Source organism: Solanum dulcamara, chromosome 11 (assembly GCF_947179165.1).
Source record: "Solanum dulcamara chromosome 11, daSolDulc1.2, whole genome shotgun sequence".
NCBI classification, from domain to species: Eukaryota; Viridiplantae; Streptophyta; class Magnoliopsida; order Solanales; family Solanaceae; genus Solanum; species Solanum dulcamara.
The window spans coordinates 58,279,392-58,307,204 of record NC_077247.1 but is presented as its reverse complement, the minus strand read 5'-3'; the positions used below and the strand labels follow the sequence as shown (position 1 = coordinate 58,307,204).

The following is a 27,813-nucleotide window of genomic DNA, read 5'->3' as shown; positions in this document are numbered from 1 at the left end:
TGATGATGATTAAGGCAAATAATATATTTCTACTAAAAGTCATGAAATCCGCCCAACTGATTTGATTCTCATATGTGAATGTAGTAGCAATACATAATATGTTCGAAAAATGACAATAATTATTGTGATTGTACCAATGAACATAAGCATGACAAAAGAGAAAATAATAATGGACATCATTGTGGTAATTAAAAAGAAGAACATTGTGGGTTCTTAAGACGGTCCTTCAAATGTGAAGGTAGGTTTTACTTTTAAAGTGATATGAAAGATTATTGAGCTCGTGATTGTCGGTGTAATTCAATTTGAAAAGTTTAGTAAATCATTCATCAAAATACCCATGGCTTCCTACCACAAAGTGTTTCACGTGGCAACAAAAACCAGTTTCTTCCTTCTCCTTTGATATCAACTCCTCCATAAGAGGAACTCTGTAGTAATCAGTATGTTGGAGCTTCGGCATTATGCCATCCACATCCTTATCATCGCCACAATTGACATGATGCATCTCTCCAGGCTCTAACTTGGGGTTATCACTAGCTTTGTCTCTGTCATGCATCCCTACATTTTAAACAGAAAAGGAAATTATTACGCAATTAAATAGCAAACTTGGTTGGTTTGGTTCTTAATTCTTGGAGCTTGTAAAATAACAAGTCAACTTTTATATCCTTGGATATACTTAAATAGATAACAAATGATAATTTTCTAGTGTCCAAAGTCTGGTAAAGAATCACCAATCCGTGAAGTTAATTGGTTAATTTGAACTATTAGAGATTCCACGCTTTGAGCTTAAGGAAATGGGATCTTGATGGAGCCGACATAAAATGGTACTAGATATTAAGTAATCCACTAAAACATTACATGTAACTATGGTAATTGACTTATGCATCTATTAGAATCCAACTTAACCAACCAACGAAAAGAACGCTCATTAAAAAAGAAAGTTTGTTGTTCATAGATGAATTCGGTGAAAATTCTTCGATAGGACCATACCAGAAGCATTTTCTTTATCCATGAAAAAGATACCTACACAAACAAATATTATAAACCAGTTAAATTTTCCAGTGGTTTACTTGGATTAGAGAAAAATATGGACTTTGTCCTGTATTATTTCACCAAAAGGAGACCAGCACTTCCAATCTTCGCATATGATCTGTGTTTATCTTATTTAACTTAAACCTTTTGGTCCATCAACCAAAACATGCCATGAACTACTAAACAAAAAAGGGCAGCCCGGTGCACTAAAGCTCCCGCTATGCGCGGGGTCCGGGGAAGGGCCTGACCACAAGGGTCTATTGTAGATGAATGTGGAATTATCAACGAAGATCTCTGTCTGACCGGAGAAGGGCTTCTAGAAACCTGCAACTGACAACAGGAGAATTTTCATAATAGCCTACAACTTTTGCTTTCACCTTAAACATAAACAATATTAGTTTAAAAATCACAGTGAAGCTATAGAAACATAATCATGCCTGATACTTTGAAGAATTTGTTTGGAACTTGGACAACTATATTGATGTTTATATCTTATTGGAGAAATACTTAATTAATTTATATAAACCTACTTGATGCAGTAAAACCGAACAAATATAAAGCCAAAGGCCAGTAACTAGATGCAGTTACATCTACTTTGACAGAAAAGCATCAGTATTACAATATTTTAATCTGTCTTTCAAGGTGCACAGCATGTATGGCAATAGTAATGCCAAAAAAATGCCAAAAGAAAGGAGGTAGCTTCACATACCTTTTATGGATTACTCTTAACCACGTTCGCCTCGTCGTCTTTTGAAAATATTTAACATGAAGGCAATACTAAGGTTAATAACCTTTCACTTTCCAATTTCCAACTCCACAACCAAGTATCCATAGGAATCATTTCCTTATCCATTTCCCTCGACTAGTTTATTACTAGTTCCGAAGTTACCGAAAATTGGACAGCATCTCCCCTATAACTTGTCATATCCAAACTTCCAAATACATTATTAATTACAACAGCCAACCAACAAAAACCAGCAGCACATATACAAGTAAAATCACTTCAACATTACACAATACAAACTCGAACCAACTCGCTCAAAACTACGATACCAAAATAGAGTTTTTAACCTTTGTTTCGTAAAACCTTTAACCATACGAAAAGAAGGGTCGTGTGGATGCAACCAGAAGCACCCACACCCTTATTAGAACACTTTCCAGCCCTGAAATATGCAATCAAACCAGCGACAACCGCAGCACCACAATCACAACACACTACTCGACTTCGATTTAACTCTAACGACTTCAATTTAGTTTGTTTCTAACGTCAAGCATCCTTATACAATTTTTGCACTTCCAGTCTCATTTAAGACATGTAATATACCTAATAAAAACATCATAAACTGCAAATTTAAAGGGAAAGTCTTACCTTTCCCTAAACTCACCAAAACTCACCTCGGAAGCTCTTTTAGTGCGGCTGAAATTTTGTGGCTGCTTGTTATCCTCTTGGTGCTGCTCCAAACATTAAATTTACATTATTAAAACCTTCATATCCTCATGGTATACCCTAGATAATTAATTTACGGAACTAAATCGAAGGGCTTACCTTTTTGGCTCCAAATCTGTGGCTCCCTCTCTCTAGTCTAGAGTTTCTCTTCGCTTTTTCTTTCTAGAATTTTCTTATATATATATATATATATATAAAAGCCACCTTAGGGGGGTCATCATGTAACATTAATTATAAACATCCAGCAGCAGCATTAATTATAATTAGTTGTTCAGAAATGTAAAACTAACTAGAAATTCCATACTGGATGGAAGTTGCCAAATTCGGGTGCTCAACCGAGATTTGGACTGAAGGTTGTGTTTCAGCAGAAGGCATAATTGGTGACGGATTCACTTCCATGATTCTCAGAAAATAAGACCTGAAAATATGTTAAGGAATTGCAGGTGCATGAGAAAGTATAACTAAAAGGATCATGGAGGCAAGAAAAAGAAGAGACAGAAGAAGAATAAAACGATCATTGTTAAAATTGGACTGTGGAGTAATAACTGAGGCAACGAAAATAAAAAGAATGTCAGGAAAGTCTAGAAGTCAAAATTAGGCATTCAATAGCAGTAAAGTAAAACAATAGATGGTTAAGTATGATAATCATTATTGGTCATTGATACTTGGCTGACAAACTCCTTGTCCAATCTCTGAGAAACTAGCACCTTCTTAAAAAATCAGGTGTCGGGAGGACTAGTTACATGGATTACAATCCAACATATTATCAAAACTAGGTAAATAGTCCGCGCTTCGAGCGGTCATAAATAATCCCATTAAGCTTACAAATCTATATACTAAAACTAACAAATACTCTAAAGTTAAGTGTTTGTTGCCCTCTTCTTTAGGAGACATTTCAATCTTCTTCTTCTCATACTTTGAGTATGTTTCTGTTTAGGGCCATTTTCTAGATTTTCTTCTCAGTGTAATTCTCGAATTCACACTCAAAGATATCGAAGCAAGTCAACCACAACCTTCTTGATCTATCAATAAATACTTTTGTTATAGACTTGATAAAATAAAATTACCATCAACTCAAATGTTATGACCTTGTAATATTATTTCTGAACTTTAAAACAAACAAATTTGAATACAAATATCTATAGGCATATGTTACTTTGTTAAGAACTCATACATATAAATCTATTGAGTATTAAGGGATCGCAATATGTATAACCAAAAGATTGGATCATTAAATTTATATTTTCAAACACTCCTATCGTGATGACGGTGCAAGGATCAAACACCTCCCAAGTGTATTGTTCATTCCAATTTGGATTGAAACTGTTGATAATTGTTCGCGTCCTAATCCATTTTTGAATTCTGACTTCGCCACACAATAAGGATATATTATTCCACAGCCATCTCTGTTCTTCATTGGGGATAAACCTGAGCATTCAAGATTCCAAATTCTTAAACCCCAATGCTTGGTTTCCACAACTCCTTGGATGTTGCCATGAGATCACTACTTTAATGTGTCAATTCATCAAGAACATGATATCCACCATCAAAAGAGAGCCTCAAGTGAACCTAGCTGTTTAGTTTGGAAACTTTGTTATTGCCACCCTCAGACACAACCTCCTTCTCAAGACTATACCACTTACTAATTGGAGTACTAAAATCAACCCTTTTTTCTACAGATTGTAAAGGAATGACACACTGTCATGCACTACTCTAAAGTAACTGTGAGCAACATACTACTAAAAAATGTCAAAGTTTGAAAATATCATCTACTCAACATACCACATTAGTGGTTGTCCAGTTCTTTTGACCTCTAAATACCACATTAGTGTTTTGTGCTACACACGTATAAGCCATTTCCATTTTCCAAGCAATCTCTATGAACTCAGACCAAGTTCTCAGAACATGCTAATGATCCTTTTAAATCCGAAATGACAATCTCTTTCCCATTATCCAAAAATTTTAAATTTACAATAACAAAAGAAAGTAGAAGAATATCACAGCTTAAGTGTAAACAAACTATTGAAAGTTTTAAGAAAGACCTCTATACCAAAATCATTAAATGAACTAAAAAGAGCAGTAAAAGTCCGAAAATACAAATGCGCAAGTTTAGCTTGTTTACCAAATGTTAAAAGAGAGAAGATTTGAGCATAGAGAGAGATTGGCTAAACTTGAAAAGAGAAACTTAACCTGAGAATTAGACAATAATGATCCAATTAAACAAATCTTTGAACAGTAAAGTTGTAATTAGAAATCTAAATTATTTAGAAAACAATCCCAACTGCCCTACCAACTTGGTAACAATGAACTGCCACATAAAGATAGCCCCAAAACAATTTTTACAGAAAAATTCATGTTATAGCCGAAATTAATTCACGTTATAGCCGAAATTAAAAGAAGAAAAAGATCTGCAAACCTATTCTGGACAACAATGGGAACAGGAAAAGGCAATTGAATGAACATGTCAAACGGAAAAGAGAAACGAGAAGGGGAGAGAGGCCCACTGTTATTCTGTTGTAAATTCGCCCTGTAGAATTGTGGCTATGCCTAATGGTGTTGATTTCAACACGTGAGGATTATCATTGCTTGTATGAAAAGAGGCATCTTTTTGTTCTTTTGCTGGAGTGACGATTCAAGTTGAAGGGTTAATTTTTTTTCCTCCCATTTAAAAATTAGGAGAAAAGGGAAGAAAATGACTAAAAAGGACAAATAGCAAGACATACTCTTGCTATTATGTAATGTAAGCGGGTCTAGGATTCTCTTTTATATATATATATATATATATATATATATATAAGATTTCAAAAATAGCAAGACATACTGCACTAAGAACCTGTTGATGGGTGAGAAGCATTGGTTGTTGCAAGTGTTGCGCCAACTTTAGGAGTCATTTCTGGCTCCAGAGGACCAAAGAACAGGCTGCAAGAGTAGCAACAACTTAGATGACAACATCACAATAGAAGTGCTTTACTGATTTTATAGACCACAAGGTGCCTTTTATATTATTTATGACAGAAAGCAAATGGCAGAGATATATAAATGAGATCTAATTGCATATACGTTCAGAAACACTTACAGTATTTTGATTTGCAGCAAGTGGAGTGCTTGAAACTTTACAAAGCCCTGGTGGATAAGGCTGAGACTGCTTTAGGCAATTCAAGCATAATGTGGATTGTGGAGCGCCTCCTGTAGTTAGAACAGGAGTGGGAGAAATTTGATCAAAAGCATTGGGCGGATGGTTTTGCTAACAAAGGATATGTGGAAGGTGAGACTGAACATGGAGATAGAGGGGCAGATGTTGATAAAGACCATGGAGATTCATTAATGGAGAAAAGGTGGAGGTAGTGGAAGAATGGAAGCTGGTTTTAAAGGTACAAACGGCCCTGAATGGATCCACGGATAAAAAAGAAACATCTGAGGCAGTAGATTCCACTCCACTTCCAGTGCCACAAGAGTTTAGCAATGATGTATTGGGGGGGAAATGTATGGGAAATGCACTGCTGTGACTTCGGAAATGGGGTAGATGCAGTTGCTATACAATTTTCATTTGATTGAGTATCACGCCCTGTTCTTTCCACTGCAAATGTACTTCAAAAATGGGAATAAAAAGGTTGATCAACAGATGATTGGTTAAATATTGGTGATTTGAAAGGCCTCGTGTTGTCGATGACACCAAATCCCTGTGTGCCTGAAACACTAAATGAAGAACCACATTTCTAACCTGCAAAATCACCCATGAAGTATAAAAAGTGTTAATGAAATACAAGGTAGATTTCTTTGTTATCTACAGATAAGAAAACAAGTTAAGGATACCTTTATCACCTATCTGGTAGTCCTCAAACCTCAACACGTCCTGGCCTTTATCTTTATAAGTCTGCACTCCACAAATGGATTGAATTTTTGCATCATCAGGTATTGTGCTATCTATATCTGGAGTTGCAATGTATGACACTATTTTACAAAACCAGAGCTCTTGTGCAAAGGTGTTGTACTTTCTTTTCCTGGTTTACAATATTAAAGGCATAAGGAATGAATATTTACTTACTTGGAGCGGCATTATTCAAGGAAAATATTGACATTGTTTGAGACAGAGAGAGCAAAGAAGAAGAGAAATATTTATTGTTTTCCGAGGTGTAAATAAATGGCAATGTATATAAATACAGCCGGTTGCATAATCTCTACCGCAAGCTAATCGCTTTCTAGAATAAAAACACATTTTTTTCCTCCCCAAATTTAATACCCTTTTCAAATTATGTCCTTTTCATACACACATTTAATTTATTTTTTCATCCCTTTTAATACAGAAATTACATTATATTTAGATTATTTAAAAATCACTTCTCAATTATAGAATAGCATTTACAAATGTACATAGCTAAATTGAAGAATCACTAACAGAAATATCAAAAGTGAATTAATTAAAAATTAAATAATTTAACATTAATTAGATATTATAAAACTATAAAATGATAAATGTAGGCAACATAAAAATATATGTAGAAGAAAAAGGAGCTCACCAAGCCACAATGCGGAAAGCTAGAAAATTCAAAACAACAAAAAATAAAATTAAGAAATCAGATGAATACAAGATAAATATATGTTTTTATCAAAATTATTTAGAATGGGTCATTTTATATTTTACTATATTTTTTGTTCAAAATATTTTTGTCGTTAGATTTCTAACTCAAAAAGACACTTCAACTAATAAAATAGCTATAAAAAATACCCTTTTTAGTAATAATTTTTAAAATAGGTTAACATTATTTGAATTTCTTATTCTTATTTCACTATTTTGTTCATATTAAAACAATTATTTTCCAGCAATAAAACTTATTACATCATTTGAGATATTAATTCGGAACCACACAACATTCTTTAAGTTTATATTTTATATTTAAAAAAGGGCCCAAAATTTAAATTTTACAAAATAGAATGAAAAGATTATCTTTATCATACAAAAGAAATATAGTACATATTAAAAATACTAATTACTAATTTATTGGACTTGGCGCATCGTTATAAATTATTTGAAAGTTTAATGGTTCCCACCCTAATATTTATCATGTTCATGGACGAGGAGATGGTGGAAGACTACTACTACACATTCCATATAAGACAGAAAACCCTGAGAATCCTACTCTTGTGACAGAATCAACTTGCCACAGATGAGCTTTTAGCATTTCTATACAAAATCTGTGATGTGACGATAAGAACAAAAGAAGTAAATCTATGCAAGGACATTTAGAAACGAAAATGATTGACCAAAGTTAATTATGTCATAAAATGTACCTATGTTGAACGAACATTTAGAAACAAAATGGTTGGGACCTGAATGCATTGATTAATATGAGGATTCATTATAACCATTTACCCACAAACAAGTGAAATAAGAAAAGACAATAGGAGATATAACTTACCACCACCGAGAGCATAATGTCGAACCAGAGAGAAAAGCAGAAAACTTTGCAAGGGAACCACAACTTAATGAATAAACTTTGAAAGAAATCCAGCCACAACAACTTGGATCAATGGGGACCAAAGTGCATGAAAGAGAGAGCATTCTAGTGGTTCAGACTCAAAGTGAGCAAATTGTAAAAATACATCAGTTGGAGGACATCTTTACAATTCAAACATTTGGTTATGCCACAAAATCAACCAAGAAAATTTGAACTCACAATTAGAAGTGTGACACCCTGAATTTCCACTTCCCTTCCACTGGATCATAAGAAACAAATTCTGCATCTTGCTCAACTGTTTTCTTAATAACTGAGGCGGCGAAAATAAAAAAAAATGTCAGGAAAGTCTAGAAGTCAAAATTAGGCAAATTCCTGTTGGTCACTGATACTTGGCTGACAAATTCCTTGTCCAATTTCTAAGCAACTAGCACCTTCTAAATAAAACAGGTGCTGGGAGGATTAGTTACATGGATTACAATCCAACATACTATCAACTTCAAAAAGAGCAAGACATACTGCATTAAGTACCTGTTGATGGGTGAGAAGCGTTGGTTGTTGGAAGTGTTGCTCCAACTTTAGGAGTCATTTCTGGTTGCACGAGTAGTAACAACTTAGATGTACAACATCAAAATAGAAGTGCTTTACTGACTTTATAGACTACAAGGTGCCTTTTATATTATTTATGACAGAAAGCAAATGGCAGAGCTATATAAATGAGATCTAATTGCATATACGTTCAGAAACACTTACAGTATTTTGATTTGCAGCAAGTGGAGTGCTTGAAACTTTACAAAGCCCTGGTGGATAAGGCTGAGACTGCTTTAGGCAATTCAAGCATAATGTGGATTGTGGAGCGCCTCCTGTAGTTAGAACAGGAGTGGGAGAAATTTGATCAAAAGCATTGGGCGGATGGTTTTGCTAACAAAGGATATGTGGAAGGTGAGACTGAACATGGAGATAGAGGGGAAGATGTTGATAAAGACCATGGATTCCTTAATGGAGAAAAGGTGGAAGTAGTGGAAGTATTGGAAGCTGGATTTAAAGATGCAAACGGCCTTGAATGGATCCACGGAGAAAAAGAAACATCTGAGGCAGTAGATTCCACTCTACTTCCAGTGCCACGAGAGTTTAACAATGATGTATTGGGGGGAAATATATGGGAAAAGGACTGCTGTGACTTCGAAAATGGGGTAGATGCAGTTGCATTAGAAATTTCATTTGACAGAGAGTCAACCCCCGCTCTTTCCACTACAAATGTACTTGGAAAAAGGGAATAAAAAGGTCGATCAACTATTGCTTGGTTAAATACTGGTGATATGAAAGGCCGTGTGTTGTCGATGACACCAAATCCAAGTGTACCGGAAATACCACGTGAAGAACCACATTTCTGACCTGAAAATTCATCCATGAAGTATTAAAAAAGTTAATGAATTACAAGGTAGATTTCTTTGTTAGCTACAGATAAGAAAATAAGTTAAAGGATACCTTAATTACATAACTGGTAGACCTCAAACCTCAATTCCTCCTGGCTTTTATCTTTGTAAGTCTGCATTCCACAAATGGATTGAATTTTTGTACCTTCGGGTATTGTGCAATCTATATCTGGAGTTGCAATGTAATGATGCTGTTCTACTTCCTTTCTGATTAATACCGAATGCGAACTTTAGAAAACCAGAGCTCTTGTGCAAAGGTGTTGTATTTTCTTTTCCTGGCTTGCAAATTTGATCTAAAGATTAAACACTTGGGATATCCAAAAATATGAAGTAGGAATAAATAGTACTTAGTACTAATATTTAACAAAAGTTCAACATGGATTTCAAATCAATGTAGAGCATGTAGTAATGCACATTGAACGGTATATAATCTTATATCATCTGCTCCAATACATGATAAAATGGACCGTAAAGTAAACCTTTGCTCCCTAACATGGATACTGCTGGTTGGCTGAAGGAATAGGAATCAAATCTTGGGGTGCCAAAGTGTGAGTTGCAACACTAAATGAAGGAGGTTTTAGATATACAAATATGGAGAAGTCTGAGACATTGACATCCCTGAACCACATCAGAGGTTCATAGGCTACGCTGTTGATGTCATATTTCTTTCCAAATGTTTGTAAAGTGGATGAGCTCGGAGATATGTTTTGTTTTGACCAGATGTAGCATTTGTTGCTGCATTAAAGGCTAATGTCCCTGCAGATAGGAAAACAGATTGCATTGATTTGCTAATCACTAATTAAAGACAACTACAAGGCATCAATAGTTGGCACAAGAAATCCCACTAAGATATTGCAGCTATTACTGACATTTATGGAGAAGAGTTCAGCTCAATGTGCATAGCTACTTTCACAAGGAGCAGATTTAGCTTTTCATCCAATTCCAAAGCCGCCTCGCTGCTCTAGAAAAGTGAATATGATCTCCTCTTTCATGAAATTGGCAGTATTGAGTGTAGCATCTACATATCTCAATCCTCACTTGGACCACAGGTGAGAAAGAAAGCTGTACTTAATCCAATTGGCAGAGAAATCATGGGAATTACATATTCAAAGAGTGTCTGTAGATCATTCCCATATTGCATAAGTGGTCTTTGTTCTGAGTGTATTTGGACAGAGCCAAAGAATTCCTTTAATCAACTTAATTACAGGAATATATGCACATATAAAGGTAGATATAACATAAGCAGAAACTGAATCCACATAAGATGAATAAATACCGTGATAATAGGTTGTCAAATTTTTAATTAAGTTACCAGGACCTCGAAAGATTGCACCAAGCTTTAAAACTTTTATTGTTAGAAGTCCAAGGATAGTTTTTTTCAAAGGGCAGTTTAATAAGAATACTACTAGTATTCCAGAGTAATACGAGTGTACACTATCTATCTTTCCACCTGGTCATTTATGGTAGTCTATGAACTTCTTCCGTTTTAATTTGTTTGTCTTACTTTTCTTTTTATTCCGTTTAAAAAAGAATGCTTCTATCTTGTTTCAGAAACTCTATAATTCCAACTTTCACATGGCATGAGTAAGATCAAAAGATTAAAGGACATTTCAGTATATACTACATATCTTTAGTTCAAGACCACAAGATTCAAAAGTACTCCTTACTTTCTTAAATTCCACAGCAAGTCAAAACCAAACAAACAAATAGAAAAGGAGATAGTGTAATACCAAGAACTCTTCGCGATAATAAACATGAGAAATTGCTGAAAGTAAAAACTGTTCTCAATATATAGAAACAGATCTTCGTGTTCTCAAGTATATATTTTAGATATGGAGAAGGATAAATAAAACCACATAAACTATATATCAACTAACTAGAACCAACATATGAGACCCACGAAGAAACGCAAACACATTACCAAAAAAGAAGAATTAGAGAGAAACATGCCCAGATTCAGTTATCAAGAATGCACAAAAGTGGGGAAATTAAAAAGTATGTTGTTAATATATGAGAACAGTTGAGGATACCTTTATCACCTAACTGGTAGTCCTCAAACCTCAACTCGTCATGACTTTTATCTTGATAAGTCTGCATTCCACAAATGGATTGAATGTTTGCACCACCGGGTCTTGTACTATCTATCTGTGGATATGCAATGTCTGATGTTGTTATACTTACTTTCTGATTAATACCAAATGCAGACTTTCCAAAACAGAGCTCTTGAGCAAAGGAGTTGTAATTTCGTTTCCTAGTTTGCAAATTTGATCTAAGATTAAACACTTAGGATATCCAAAAATATAGAATAAGAACAAATAGTACTTGGTACTAATATTACATTTAACAAAAGAGCAACATGGATTTCAGATCAATGTTGAGCATATAGTAACGCACGTTGAACAATATATAATCTTATATCATCTGCTCCAATACATGAGAAAATAGACAATAAAGTAAACCTTTTCTTCCTGACATGGATACTGCTGGTTGGCCAAAGGAATAGGAATCAAATCTTGGGGGGCCAAAGTGTGAGTTTCTTGGAACACCTAATGCAGGAGCTCTTGGATATCCAAGAATGGAGGAGTCTGAGACATTGTCATCCCTGGACCACACCAGAGGTTCATTGACCATACTATTAGCGTCATATTTCTTTCCAAATGTCGGTAAAGTAGACGAACCCGAAAATATGTTTTGTGTTTGACCAGATGTAGCATTCGTTGCTGCATTAAAGGTTAATGGTCCTGCAGTTGGGAAAGCAGATTGAATTGATTTTCTAATCACTAATTAAAGACAACAACAAGCATCAATAGCTGGCTCAAGACCGGGTTCAGAAATAGTATGCAATAACACTACCCACCATAAGAAATCCCACTGAGGTATTGCAGTTATTACTTTTAACATTTTTGGAGATGAGTACAGCTCAATGTGCACAGCTACTTTCACAAGGAGCATATTTAGCTTTTCAACCAATTCCAAAGCCGCCTCGCTGCTCTAGAAAAGGAAGTATTATATCTCTTCTTTCATGAAATTGGCAGTATTAGGGGTAGCATATATTATATGCCAATCCTCACCTGGACCACAGGCGAAAAAGAAAGATGTACTTAATCCATTTGGCAGAGAAATCATGGGAACAACATATCAAATAGTGTCTATAGGTTATTCCCATGAAATATCTTAAGTGGCTTTTCTTCTGAGCTTGTTTAGACAGAGATGAGAGAGCATTTTATGGAAAATTCAATTGATAAAACATTAATGTTTCAAATCAAGGTAGAAACAGAGGCAGTTTTTAACTGCAGAAAGTTGCATAAAGAAAATATGTTGATGATAGTGATTTTTTTTCTAAGAAAATTGCACAATATTCTTTTTAGTTTGTATGTGATCATGCAAGCTTAAAAATGTTATAACAAAAGTCTTTACAGCCAAAAGATGTTGAGCTTCCAAAAGGAGATGAGGTTATTGTTCCAAACACACTGGAGTTGCTAGTCTGTTGAATTCCGGATGTAGAACCAAATAGGCTCATGTTGCTAAATGACGAGCTTGAAGCTGTCAAAAGATCGTCAAAACACAGTCAATTGGTATATTAATTATGTAACCAAAGAATTTGTTTAATCAACTTATTTACAGGAATCAAGAAGACAACTACTATGTGCATATTGTCGTAGCAATTACATATTTGAAGAAGCAAAATTTGAATTTACATAAGATGAATAAATTAAACACCGTGACAATAGGTTATCAAATTTTTTAATTAGGTCAAAATTAATGAACCAAGCTTTAAAACTTTAATTGCTAACAGTCTAAGGACAGTTTTTCTTCTTTTTTTCTCAAGAACAGTTTAATAAAGAATACTACTAGTATTCCGGAGTAATCCGAGTGCACCCGATAAAATCTATCCACCTGGTAGTCTCTGTGTAGTAATTAATTCCAAGAACATGGGAAATTGGTGAAAGTAAGAAGTGTTGGCAATATATAAAAACAGATTAGAAGGAGAAATTAAGCCACATAAACAATACATCAACTAACTAGAACCAATATGCAAGACCCACAAAGAAAGCATAAACACGGAACAAAGAAAGAAAAAAAAAGAGGAACATGCCCAGATTCAGTTATCAAGAATATGCAAGAATGCAAGAAAGTGGATAAATTAAACAGTGTGTTTGTCAATATATGAAAAAAAATTCTTGTTGTCAAGAGTCATGGATATGGAGAGACCACATAAATCAAACTATCTATCATAAATTAATCTATCCACCTGGTAGTCTCTGTGTAGTAATTTATACCAAGAACGTATTCTTCGCGATACTAAAACATGGGAATTGCTGAAAGTAAAAAGTGTTGGCAATATATAGAAACAGATTAGAAGGAGAAATTAAGCAAGACCCACAAAGAAAGCATAAACACGAAAACAAGAAAAGAAAAAAAAAAGAAGAAGAAGAAGAAGAAGAGAGGAACATGCCTAGATTCAGTTATCAAGAATCATGGATATGCTAGAACCAACATGCAAGATTCCAGGGAAGCACCCAGATGTTCAGTTATCAAGAAAAATTACTTACATTGAGAAAACCCAGAAACACAGGACAATATAAAAGGCATAAGGAATGAATATTTACTTCCAGGAAAATATGGAACAACAGTATTTATTGTAAGTAAATGGCAGTTTACTCGTATATAAATAGAGAAGAAGAGATGGACTTTAACCGCAAGCATGTAGCTTACCGTTTAAGCTAATCACTTCCAAGATTAAAAAGCACGTCTTTTTTCTTCCTCAATTTTTTTATTTAATTTAATACCCTTTTCAATTTATGTCTTTTGATATACGAGTAAACATGTTTAATTTATTTTTTTCGTGCCTTTAATATATAAAATATATTATATTTAAATTATTTAAAAATATACCTTAATTATGGAATAACATTTACAAATTTTCGTAGCTAAATTGAAGAATCATGTCGTTTCTAGTCTATCTCTTTCGGTGCTAGGCGAGGTTTGACTGGTGTTTTAGGTCTTCTTATCCAAGAGGACACTTTAATCTTGCTTTAGAGGTCTGATTGCTTATCATTCTTGCCTTCTAAACTTCTTTATATCACTAACAAAAATATCAAAAGTAATTTAATTAAAGATAAAATAATTTAATATTAATTAGATATTACAAAATTATAAATCGATAAATGTAGGCAACATATAAATATATGTACAAGAAAAAGAAGTTCACCGAGCCACAATGCAGAAAGCCAAAAAATTCAAAACAACGAAAAAAATAAATTAAGAAATCAGATGATAATAAGAGAAATATGTGTTTTTTATCAGAATTATTTAGAATGGGTCATTTTATATTGAAAAATTTACCAGAAAAATACTTTTTAATAAATAATTACTTATTTTAGCGATATTTTTTATTTATTATCATTTATAGCAATACATAACAATATTATGATATATTTGTCATGTATTAAAAGTAAATTATGCATGCAATAAAAATATATTATAAGTGTTTTAAAATATATTATACTTGTTTGGTAAGAAATTGACACAATGTATTATAAGTGTATTAAAGTATGTGATAAATATATTATTCATGAATAAAATTTGTATTATATGAATTTTATAAATTATTCTCGTTAATATGTATTAAAATTGTATTAAAACTGTATTATAAATGTATTGTAAGTGTCTTGTGAAAAAATATATTATTACTATAAATGATAAATATTTTATTAATATAGTATATTTCTGTAAGTTTCCATTTTATATTCTACTATATTTTTTGCTCAAAATATTTATGTCGTTAGATTTTTTGCTCAAAAAGACCCTCCAACTAATAATATAGTGTTATAAAATATTATAGAGTAGATGTTCACTACATCAAGAAGTTACTCTCACCAATTATCCTTATAACCTTACACCTCCATAACCTCCTCCATTATATTCATTATTAGTATCATGTTTATGACTAATCTTTTGTATGCCTCTATGTAACACTATGAATATAAGTTAAGGGTCATATGGTATACACTTGAACAAGTGGAAGAATAAAAAAAAGTCCCTCTTTTCTATTGTCCTTATTTTTTATATTATTATTTTATTGCTTTAATTTATAACATATTATCAGCACGATATTTTAATTTATAACATATTATCAGCAAGATATGTAATTATATTGAAATTTTTCATGATGACTTTGATAAGTGTACTCTGTAATTTTTTTTTTGTATATACTGCTCCAAAAAACTAAATTTAATTTAATTTCTCCTTCGGAAAGATAAGGTATGCAGACAATAAAGGTAAATTAGATAAGATATATAATTTCTCCAAGTTAGTTGCTTACTGGAATAAAGTTAGTTATTGAGTTTTGTATCATATACATATTGATTGGAGAATCATTATTGGTACTTTTGTACTTTTTTATTTTTCATTATCTAAATATTTACTTGTTGAATTATTATAATATGCTATTTGTACTAACAAAGCTTGTTTTGTGGTTATTTTAAAATGTTAGTAAATTATGTTCATCTTCTTAACAATATGGAGAAGGACTGTTAAAAGGTTTTAATTTATTTTAACTTGGGATTTTTATATTGTTCCAACATATTGTTCTAATTAATGAATTTCTTCATTTTTCTTCTGTTTTAAGTCAAATTTAGATTATATTTACGGTATTCAAAAAAAATTTGTGTGATGAATTTAATTTTTTAATACATTCATAGAGGATAAAACAGTGAATTCAATTCACCACAACAAGTGGGTATAACATCGGATAAAAGTCTCGGTGCATCATGATAATAATATTTTAGATTCAAGTACCATTGATTTATGGGCTAAGACTTCTGGATAAGACGTCGATCGGGTTTAAGTCCTAATGCGCCATGGTGGTGATATGATGATGATTAAGGCAAATAATATATTTCTACTAAAAGTCATGAAATCCGCCCAGCTGATTCGATTCTCATATGTGCATGTAGTAGCAATACATAATATGTTCGAAAAATGACAATAATTATTGTGATTGTACCAATGAACATAAGCATGACAAAAGAGAAAATAATAATGGACATCATTGTGGTAATTAAAAAGAAGAACATTGTGGGTTCTTAAGACGGTCCTTCAAATGTGAAGGTAGGTTTTACTTTTAAAGTGATATGAAAGATTATTGAGCTCGTGATTGTCGGTGTAATTCAATTTGAAAAGTTTAGTAAATCATTCATCAAAATACCCATGGCTTCCTACCACAAAGTGTTTCACGTGGCAACAAAAACCAGTTTCTTCCTTCTCCTTTGATATCAACTCCTCCATAAGAGGAACTGTGTAGTAATCAGTACGTTGGAGCTTCGGCATTATGCCATCCACATCCTTATAATCGCCACAATTGACATGATGCATCTCTCCAGGCTCTAACTTGGGGTTATCACTAGCTTTGTCTCTGTCATGCATCCCTACATTTTAAACAGAAAAGGAAATTATTACGCAATTAAATAGCAAACTTGGTTGGTTTGGTTCTTAATTCTTGGAGCTTGTAAAATAACAAGTCAACTTTTATATCCTTGGATATACTTAAATAGATAACAAATGATAATTTTCTAGTGTCCAAAGTCTGGTAAAGAATCACCAATCCGTGAAGTTAATTGGTTAATTTGAACTATTAGAGATTCCACGCTTTGAGCTTAAGAAAATGGGATCTTGATGGAGCCGACATAAAATGGTACTAGATATTAAGTAATCCACTAAAACATTACATGTAACTATGGTAATTGACTTATGCATCTATTAGAATCCAACTTAACCAACCAACGAAAAGAACGCTCATTAAAAAAGAAAGCTTGCTGTTCATAGATGAATTCAGTGAAAATTCTTCGATAGGACCATACCAGAAGCGTTTTCTTTATCCATGAAAAGGGTAGCTACACAAACAAATATTATAAACCTGTTAAATTTTCCAGTGGTTTACTTGGATTAGAGAAAAATATGGACTTTGTCCTGTATTATTTCACCAAAAGGATACCAGCACTTCCAATCTTCGCATATGATCTGTGTTTATCTTATTTAACTTAAACCTTTTGGTCCATCAACCAAAACATGTCATGAACTACTAAACAAGTCTCACATAAAATTATACTTCTCACCTTTGAGGTGGCAACCTATGCTGACTTATAGATGAATGTGGAATTATCAACGAAGATCTCTGTCTGACCGGAGAAGGGCTGTTAGAAACCTGCAACTGACAACAGGAGAATTTTCATAATAGCCTACAACTTTTGCTTTCACCTTAAACATAAACAATATTAGTTTAAAAATCACAGTGAAGCTATAGAAACGTAATCATGCCTGATACTTTGAAGAGTTTGTTTGGAACATGGACAACTATATTGATGTTTATATCTTATTGGAGAAATACTTAATTAATTTATATAAACCTACTTGATGCAGTAAAACCGAACAAATATAAAGCCAAAGGCCAGTAACTAGATGCAGTTACATCTACTTTGACAGAAAAGCATCAGTATTACAATATTTAAATCTGTCTTTCAAGGTGCACAACATGTATGGCAATAGTAATGCCAAAAGAAAGGAGGTAGCTTCACATACCTTTTATGGATTACTCTTAACCACGTTCGCCTCGTCGTCCTTTGAAAATATTTAACATGAAGGCAATACTAAGGTTAATAACCTTTCACTTTCCAATTTCCAACTCCACAACCAAATATCCATAGGAATCATTTCCTTATCCATTTCCCTCGACTAGTTTATTACTAGTTCCGAAGTTACCGGAAATTGGGCAGCATCTCCCCTATAACTTGCCCTATCCAAACTTCCAAATACATCATTAATTACAACAGCCAACCAACGAAAACCAGCAGCACATATACAAGTAAAATCACTTCAACAGTACACAATACAAACTCCAACCAATTCGCTCAAAACTACGATACCAAAATAGAGTTTTTAACCTTTGTTTCGTAAAACCTTTAACCATACGAAAAGAAGGGTCGTGTGGATGCAACCAGAAGCACCCACACCCTTATTAGAACACTTTCCAGCCCTGAAATATGCAATCAAACCAGCTGCAACCGCAGCACCACAATCACAACACACTACTCGACTTCGATTTAACTCTAACGACTTCAATTTAGTTTGTTTCTAACGTCAAGCATCCTTATACAATTTTTCCACTTCCAGTCTCATTTAAGACATGTAATATACCTAATAAAAACATCATAAACTGAAAATTTAAAAGGAAAGTCTTACCTTTCCCTAAACTCACCAAAACTCGCCAAAACTCACCTCTGAAGCTCTTTTAGTGCGGCTGAAATTTTGTGGCTACTTGTTATCCTCTTGGTGCTGCTCCAAACATTAAATTTACATTATTAAAACCTTCATACCCTCATGGTATACCCTAGATAATTAATTCACGGAACTAAATCGGAGGGCTTACCTTTTTGGCTCTAAATCCGTGGCTCCCTCTCACTAGTCTAGAGTTTCTCTTCTCTTTTTCTTTCTAGAATTTTCGTAGAGATAAGAATGACTTGTTTGGATAAAGAAGATAATAAAACACACACACACACATATATATATATATATATATATATATATACCACCTTAGGGGGGTCATCATGTAACATTAATTATAAACATCCAGCAGCAGCATTAATTATAATTAGTTGTTCAGAAATGTAAAACTAATTGGTGACGGATTCACTTCCATGATTCTCAGAAAGTAAGACCTGAAAATATGTTAAGGAATTGCAGGTGCCTGAGAAAGTATAACTAAAAGGATCATGGAGGCAAGAAAAAGAAGAGACAGAAGAAGAATAAAACGATCATTGTTAAAATTGGACTGTGGAGTAATAACTGAGGCAACGAAAATAAAAAGAATGTCAGGAAAGTCTAGAAGTCATAATTAGGCATTCAATAGCAGTAAAGTAAAACAATAGATGGTTAAGTTTGATAATCACTGTTGGTCATTGATACTTGGCTGACAAACTCCTTGTCCAATTTCTGAGAAACTAGCACCTTCTTAAAAAATCAGGTGTCGGGAGGACTAGTTACATGGATTACAATCCAACATATTATCAAAACTAGGTAAATAGTCCGCGCTTCGAGCGGTCATAAATAATCCCATTAAGCTTACAAATCTATATACTAAAACTAACAAATACTCTAAAGTTAAGTGTTTGTTGCCCTCTTCTTTAGGAGACATTTCAATCTTCTTCTTCTCATACTTTGAGTATGTTTCTGTTTAGGGCCATTTTCTAGATTTTCTTCTCAGTGTAATTCTCGAATTCACACTCAAAGATATCGAAGCAAGTCAACCACAACCTTCTTGATCTATCAATAAATACTTTTGTTATAGACTTGATAAAATAAAATTACCATCAACTCAAATGTTATGACCTTGTAATATTATTTCTGAACTTTAAAACAAACAAATTTGAATACAAATATCTATAGGCATATGTTACTTTGTTAAGAACTCATACATATAAATCTATTGAGTATTAAGGGATCGCAATATGTATAACCAAAAGATTGGATCATTAAATTTATATTTTCAAACACTCCTATCGTGATGACGGTGCAAGGATCAAACACCTCCCAAGTGTATTGTTCATTCCAATTTGGATTGAAACTGTTGATAATTGTTCGCGTCCTAATCCATTTTTGAATTCTGACTTCGCCACACAATAAGGATATATTATTCCACAGCCATCTCTGTTCTTCATTGGGGATAAACCTGAGCATTCAAGATTCCAAATTCTAAAACCCCAATGCTTGGTTTCCACAACTCCTTGGATGTTGCCATGAGATCACTACTTTAATGTGTCAATTCATCAAGAACATGATATCCACCATCAAAAGAGAGCCTCAAGTGAACCTAGCTGTTTAGTTTGGAAACTTTGTTATTGCCACCCTCAGACACAACCTCCTTCTCAAGACTATACCACTTACTAATTGGAGTACTAAAATCAACCCTTTTTTCTACAGCTTGTAAAGGAATGACACACTGTCATGCACTACTCTAAAGTAACTGTGAGCAACATACTACTAAAAAATGTCAAAGTTTGAAAATATCATCTACTCAACATACCACATTAGTGGTTGTCCAGTTCTTTTGACCTCTAAATACCACAAAGAAATAGTCGCAAAGTCATTCATGCGTCCAAATATCATAAATAGATTCCAACATGAACAATAAATACTTCCAGCCAAATCAACTATGGAAATAAAAATTAGTATACATTAAGATTGAAACTCTTATAAACTAACAACGGAAAGATAAGAAAAAAGAAAACTTGATGACCCTGTGGAATTTAACATTATCAATATCCTCTCGAAGTAAGTTCTCTAAGGTAGATTTCTTTGTTATCTACAGATAAGAAAACAAGTTAAGGATACCTTTATCACCTATCTGGTAGTCCTCAAACCTCAACTCTTCCTGCCCTTTATCTTTATAAGTCTGCACTCCACAAATGGATTGAATTTTTGCATCATCAGGTATTGTGCTATCTATATCTGGAGTTGCAATGTATGACACTATTTTACAAAACCAGAGCTCTTGTGCAAAGGTGTTGTACTTTCTTTTCCTGGTTTGCAAATTTGATCTAAGATTGAACACTCAGGATATCCAAAAATATAAAATAGGATCAAATAGTACTTAGTACTAATATTTAACAAAAGATCAACATGGATTTCAGATCAATATAGAGCATATAATAATGCACATTGAATGGTATATAATCTTATATCAATCGGATCATCTAATCAACAAAATTCTCCCTCAAAATGTTGAATAATCTGCTCCAATAAATGAGAAATGGACAATAAAGCAAACCTTTGCTCCCTGACATGGATACTGCTGGTTGCCAAAGGAATAGGAATTAAATCTTGGGGTGCCACAGTGTGAGTTGCTTGAAACACCAAACGAAGTAGCTTTTAGAGATCCAAATGAGGAGGAGTCTGAGACATTGGCATGTCTGGACCACAACAGAGGTTCATTGGCCACGCTGTTAATGTCATATTTCTTTCCAAATGTTTGTAAAGTGGATGAGCCCGGAGATATCTTTTGTGTTTGACCATATGTAGCATTCGTTGCGGCATTAAAGGCTAATGTTCCTGCAGTTAGGAAAGCAGATTGAATTGATTTGCTAAAATTAAAGACAACTATGAGGTATCAATAGCTGGCACAAGATTGGTTCCAGAAATAGTAAGCAATAACATTACCCACCATAAGAAATCGCACTGAGGTATTGCAGTTATTACAAACATTTTTGGAGAAGAGTACAGCTCAATGTGCATAACTACTTCACAAGGAAAAGATTTAGCTTTTCGACCAATTCCAAAGCCGCTTCGCTGCTCTAGAAGAGTAAATATGACATCTCTCCTTTCATGAAATTGGCAGTATTAAGTGTAGCATCTATATATGCCGTTCCTCACCTAGACCACAGGCGAGAAAGAAAGTTGTATTTAATCTATTTGGCAGAGAAATCATGGGAATAACATATTCAAAAAGTGACAGTAGATCATTCCCATGCAATAGCTTAGCGGCCAAATAATTTGTTTAATTAACTTAATTACAGGAAGATATGCACATATAAAGGTAGCAATAACATATTTGAAGAAGCATAATCTGAATCCACATAAGAGAATAAGTTAAGGATGCCTTTATCACCTAACTGGTAGTCCTCAAACCTCAACTCCTCCTGGCTTTTATCTTTATAAGTCTGCATTCCACAAATGGATTGATTTTTTCCACCACCAAGTCCTGTGATATGGTTCTCTGAAGTTGCAATATATGATACTATTCTACCTCCTTTCGGACTAATGCCAAATGTTGAGTTTCCAAAATCAGAGCTCTTGAGAAAAGGTGGTGTACTTTATTTTCCTGATTTGCAAATTTGATCAAGATTGAACACATAAATATCCAAAAAATGAAGTAGGAATAAATAGTACTTAGTAGTATTTAATAAAAGGTCAACAAGGATTTTCACATCAATATAGAGCATATAGTTTACAGAAAAAAATTCTCCCTCAAAATGTTGATTAGTCTGCTCCAATACATGAGAAAATGGACAATAAAGTAAGCCTTTGCTCCCTGACATGGATACTGATGGTTGGCTAAAGGAGTAGGAATCAAATCATGGGGTGCCAAAGTGTGAGTTGCTTGAAACACCAAATGAGGTAGGTTTTAGAGATCCAAATATGGAGGAGTCTGAGACATTGGCATCCCTGGACCACAACAGAGGTTCATTCGCCACTTCTGTTAACGTCATATTTCTTTCCAAATGTTTGTAAAGTGGATGAGCCCGGATATATGTTTTGTGCTTGACCAGATGTAGCATTCGTTGCTGCATTAAAAGCTAATGTCCCTGCAGTTAGGAAAGCAGATTGAATTGATTTGCTAATCACGAATTGAAGACAACTACAAGGCATCAATAGCTCGCAAAAGAAATCCCACTGAGATATGGCAGTAATTACTGACATTTAAGGAGAAGAGTACAGCTCAATATGCATAGCTACTTTCACAAGGAGAAGATTTAGCTTTTCAACCAATTCCAAAGCCGCCTCGCTGCTCTAGAAAAGTTAATATGATCTCTCCTTTCATGAAATTGGCAGTATTAAGTGTAGCATCTATATATGTCAATTGTCACATGGACTACAGGTGAGAAAGAAAGCTGTATTTAATCCATTTGGCAGAGAAATCATTGGAAAAAAATATCCAAAGAGTGTCTATAGGTCATCCCCATGCAATAGCTTAAGTGGCCTTTCTTCTGAGTGTATTTGGACAGAGACCAATGAATTTGTTTAATCAAATTAATTACAGGAAGATATGCACATATAAAGGTAGCAATAACATATTTAAAGAAGCAGAATCTGAATCCACATAAGATGAATAAATACCGTGACAATATATTGTCAAATTTTTAATTAAGTCACTGGTACTTCGAAAGATTCCACCATGTGTAATAACTTTTATTGTTAGAAATCTAAGGATAGCTTTTTTCTAAGGGCAATTTAATATGAATACTACTAGTATTTCAGAGTAATCCGAGTGAACACAATATTATCTATCCACCTGGTCATTTATGGTAGTCTACGTACTTCCTCCGTTTAATTTGCTTGTCTTACTTTTCTTTTTAGTCCATTTCAAAAAGAATGCATCTTTCCTATTTTGGCAACTCTTTAATTCCAACTTTCGCATGACATGATTTAAGACCAAAGGATTAACGGACATTTTGGTACAATCTACATATCTTTAGTTCAAGACCATAAGATTGAAAAATCTTTCATACTTTCTTAAATCCCGTACCAAGTCAAAACAAGACAAACAAGTTGAAACGGAGAGAGTATAATACCAACAACTCCTCGCGATAATAAACATGGGAAATTGCTGAAAGTAAAAAGTGTTCTCAGTATATAGACAGATCTTCGTGTTCTCAAGTATATATCATGGATATGGAGAAGGAAAATTAAACCACATAAACTATATATCAACTAACTATAGCCAACGCATGAGACCCACAAAGAAGCATAAACACAGAACCAAAAAAAAAGAAGAAGAGAGGAACATGTCCAGATTCAGTTATCAAGAATGCACAAAAGTGGAGAGATTAAAAAGTATGTTGTTAATATATGAGAACAAGTTAAGGATCCCTTTATCACCTAACTGGTAGTCCTCAAAACCTAAACTCCTCCTGGCTTTTATCGTTAAAAGTCTGCATTCCACAAATGGATTGAATGTTTGCACCACCGGGTCTTGTGCTATCTATCTCTGGAGTTGCAATGGATGATGCTGTACTAGTTCCTACTTCCTTTCTGATTAATACCAAATGCGGACTTTCAAAAACCAGAGCTCTTGAGCAAATGTGTTGTAATTTCTTTACCTGGTTTGCAAATTTAATCTAAGATTAAACACTTAGGATATCCAAAAATATAAAGTAGGAAAAAACAGTACTTAGTAGTATTCAATAAAAGCTCAACAAGGATTTCAGATCAATATTAAAGCATATAATAATGAACATCGAACGATATATAATGGTCTAGATTACAGAACCAAATTCTCCCTCAACATGTTGATTAATCTGCTCCAATACATGAGAAAATGGACAGTAAAGTAAACCTTTGCTCCCTGACATGGATACTGCTGGTTGGCCAAAGGAATAGGAATCAAATCTTGAGGGGGAGGGAGTGTTGAGTTGCTTGGAAAACCTTATGAAGTAGGTTTTAGAGATCCAAATACGGAGGAGTCTGAGACATTGGCATCCCTGGACCACAACAGAGGTTCATTGGCCACACTGTTAACGTCATATTTCTTTCCAAATGTTTGTAAAGTGGATAAGCCCGGAGATATGTTTTGTGTTTGACCAGATGTAGCATCCGTTGTTGCATTAAAGGCTAATGTACCTGCAATTAGGAAAGCAAATTGAATTATTTGCTAATAACTAATTAAAGACAACTAAAAGACATCAATAGCTGGCACAACAAATCCCACTAAGATATTGCACATTGAGAAGGTACAGCTCAATGTGCATAGCTAGTTTCACAAGGAGCAGATTTAGCTTTTCAACCAATTCCAAAGCCGCCTCGCTGCTCTAGAAAATTAAATATGATCTCTCATTTCATGAAATTGGCAGTATTAAGTGTAGCATCTATATATTTCAATCCTCACCTGGACCACAGGCGAGAAAGAAAGCTGTACTTAATCCAATTGGCAGAGAAATCATGGGAATAACATATTCAAAGAGTGTCCGTAGATCATTCCATCCAATAGCTTAAGTGGTCTTTCTTCTGAGTGTATTTGGACAGAGCCAAAGAATTCGTTTAATCAACTTAATTACAGGAAGATATGTACATATAAAGGTAGCAATAACATATTTGAAGAAGCAGAATCTGAATCCACATAAGATAAATAAATACCGTGACAAGAGGTTGTCAAATTTTTAATTAAGTTACTAGGACTTCGAAAGATTGCACCAAGCCTTAAAACATTTCGTGTTAGAAGTCTATGGATAGGTTTTTCCAAAGGGCAGTTTAATAAGAATACTACTAGTATTCCAGAGTAATACAAGTGCACACTATCTATCTGTCCACCTGGTCATTTATGATTGTCTATGTACCACTTCCGTTTTAATTTGTTTGTCTTACTTTTCTTTTTAGTTCGTTTAAAAGAGAATGCTTCTATCTTGTTTCAGAAACTCTATAATTCCAACTTTCACATGGCATGAGTAAGATCAAAAGATTAAAGGACATTTTAGTATATACTACATATCTTTAGTTCAAGACCACAAGATTCAAAAGTACTCCTTACTTTCTTAATCTCCGCAGCGAGTCAAAACCAGACAAACAAATTGAAAATGAGAGAGTATAATACCAAGAACTCTTCGCGATAATAAACATGGAAAATGCTAAAAGTAAAAAGTGTTCTCAATATATAGAAACAGATCTTCATGTTCTCAAGTATATATCATGGATATGGAGAAGGATAAATAAAACCACATAAACTATATATCAACTAACTAGAACCAACGTATGAGACCCACAAAGAAGCATAAACACATAACCAAAAAAAGAAAAACAAGAGAGGAACATGCCCAGATTCAGTTATCAAGAATGCACAAAAGTGGAGAAATGTACATGAACATCTTACAATAAAAGCAAAACCAAAATGTAAGCATCAATATTTTGTGTTGTGTACAGCCGTATAAGTTTTGCCCAATAATACAAGTAAAACGACAAAACAATACATAAAAGAACAATCTGCGGAAAAAAACAAAACTAATGAACACAAACCGTCAAACAAGCAATCAGTTGAGTAATGCATGAAATCCTATAGACTACAACAATCAGTCCAAGCTATAAACATCATAGTTGTCAGGCAAAAGAAATTATTTACAGCAACATCAATACAATAGAAAAGCTGATGGCAGTCCAACATTTTGCAAAAAGATTACCATATTTTTCTCCCATCAACACCAGTCCATCTCGTGAAACACCAGATTCTTCAAAAGAAAGTACAACTTCCGATGATGAATTAAATAATAAATTGAGCAGAACTTTCTGCACATCAAAATGTATTAGATCAATGTCAAAGAAACTAAAACTTACCATTGTCATCTACCTTCACATTGCAGGTTTGCAGGTCTCAATGCCTATAGCAACAGATACCTGGTGAAAAGTGGGTTAAGTTCAAACTAGGAGTACACTATTTATAAGAATAACAAACATGAAAAGAATAGTCCTATAAATCTCATGGAAAAAATAAATACAGTTGTGATAGACGAATGGAACAGCATACTACTAGGAGAAAAGGTATATCAATTTTCATGTAAAGGATATGACCTCGTCATCAGAGAATTCAGAGCCTCACCGCTCACTGCCTTTTGTGCGACTAGTCTAAGCGATTAAATCTCCATATAAGCACGACTTGCCATATTCTCAGCAGCCCACCTCTATCGATCCTCAAAACATTAACAAAATCAGAAAACATATAATTCCCCATTATCTTACATGGCACAATTTTCAATTTTTAAGAAACAATCAAAATCAAAAAGTCTAGACCATGTTAAAAAATAAAAAAGTCTAGACCATACAAAGGAAAATGGCCACCGAGGGCATTTACGAAAGTCTGTCGCATTGAGTGTCTTCATTCAAAATCCAACAAATCACAACTTTTTATAATTGAACTATCAAAAAAAATTTAATTGTTCGAGTGGGGCTTCAAGAACAACTCCACAACTTTCGATTCATTATCTAGTAAAATCATAAAGAGCATTGAAACATTGAAAGGGTAAATTAGTACACCTTGGTGTCACCAGCATGTATCTGGGCTGTTGAAAATCAACTCCTCAACAACCCTTGTGATACCCTCGCCGAATTGACCCCATCTCCCTAAAAAAGTAGAATCAAATTCTTGAACATCCTTAACACACTGCGAGGATTACAACATAATTTTCTTTAAAAGATTTCTTGATATGTGCAACGCCAATATATTCTTGTAAACTACAATTTTTTTGATTTCCTTAAAATATGCATTTAAGAACAACTACAAGTTCTTAATTTTTTTCTTAAAAAGAATGCATGCAAGAATTCCAAGCTAATATGACAATATTAAGATCTCAAATTCCAAGATAATCTGGTTTCAACGAGTTCCAAGAATATCCATGTAACTTCAACGAGTTGATCGGCGGGAAAATTGAGAATACCAATGTATGTAACTTCAAAAAGCCAAAAAGTTCTTTCTGGAAAAATGCAGACAGATCAGCGGAAGAGTTGAGCAGGGTGTTCAGGATTTTCATCGGACATCGTCACCGAGGCAGTTAAGATCAGCAATCCGGTGGCGTACTCTAAGATGCGCCGTAGCGTATATGATAAGCGGTCTTTGGTAATATGATGGTGGTGTGAGTTCTACAATGCGCAGGTGGTGTCTCTTTTATAGTTTTCGAACTAGTTAATACACGCG

General features: G+C 33.9%; 1 protein-coding gene, 2 long non-coding RNA genes and 1 pseudogene across 31 annotated transcripts; all 4 read right to left on the bottom strand.

The window, feature by feature from the left end:
• Positions 1-47: 47 nt before the first annotated feature.
• On the bottom strand, positions 48-27,804 carry LOC129873229 (nuclear pore complex protein NUP98B-like). Of its 28 annotated transcripts, none has more exons than XR_008762678.1 (14): positions 27,557-27,804; positions 26,694-27,282; positions 26,460-26,519; positions 26,306-26,353; positions 24,475-24,758; positions 24,018-24,238; positions 22,027-22,723; positions 21,583-21,791; positions 21,190-21,470; positions 20,754-20,814; positions 18,793-18,855; positions 17,946-18,698; positions 17,483-17,571; positions 16,296-16,795 (listed from the first exon to the last, which is right to left on the bottom strand). XR_008762678.1 is itself a non-coding variant. In XM_055948278.1 (3 exons), the coding sequence occupies exons 2-3, from the start codon at positions 1,007-1,009 to the stop codon at positions 320-322; spliced, it is 258 nt and encodes an 85-aa protein (XP_055804253.1). In that variant the 5' UTR covers positions 1,010-1,020; positions 17,483-17,939; the 3' UTR covers positions 48-319. The 28 variants fall into 28 exon arrangements, 2 of the variants coding, with proteins under 2 accessions (XP_055804253.1, XP_055804254.1); XR_008762686.1 differs by having other exon boundaries at positions 26,694-27,242; XR_008762675.1 differs by having other exon boundaries at positions 26,694-26,803; positions 27,156-27,802.
• LOC129873231 (uncharacterized) lies at positions 2,681-6,729 on the bottom strand. 2 transcript variants are annotated; one of them, XR_008762701.1, is made up of 5 exons: positions 6,290-6,729; positions 5,553-6,197; positions 5,310-5,395; positions 4,599-4,666; positions 2,681-2,894 (listed from the first exon to the last, which is right to left on the bottom strand). It is a non-coding gene; the product is annotated as an uncharacterized LOC129873231 (long non-coding RNA). The 2 variants fall into 2 exon arrangements; XR_008762700.1 differs by lacking the exon at positions 4,599-4,666 and having other exon boundaries at positions 6,290-6,726.
• On the bottom strand, positions 8,291-11,462 carry LOC129875081 (uncharacterized; annotated as a pseudogene).
• On the bottom strand, positions 11,518-13,975 carry LOC129873232 (uncharacterized). The gene is made up of 5 exons (XR_008762702.1): positions 13,919-13,975; positions 12,783-12,908; positions 12,223-12,436; positions 11,825-12,106; positions 11,518-11,616 (listed from the first exon to the last, which is right to left on the bottom strand). It is a non-coding gene; the product is annotated as an uncharacterized LOC129873232 (long non-coding RNA).
• Positions 27,805-27,813: the final 9 nt, after the last annotated feature.

Excerpts from the sequence above, each read along its gene's own strand:
- LOC129873229 (XM_055948278.1), bottom strand. The coding sequence starts at position 1,009 with ATGGATAAAGAAAATGCTTCTG. Across the intron at positions 556-987 it reads GGATAAAGAAAATGCTTCTG|GGATGCATGACAGAGACAAA; the intron begins GTATGGTCCTAT and ends TTTAAAATGTAG.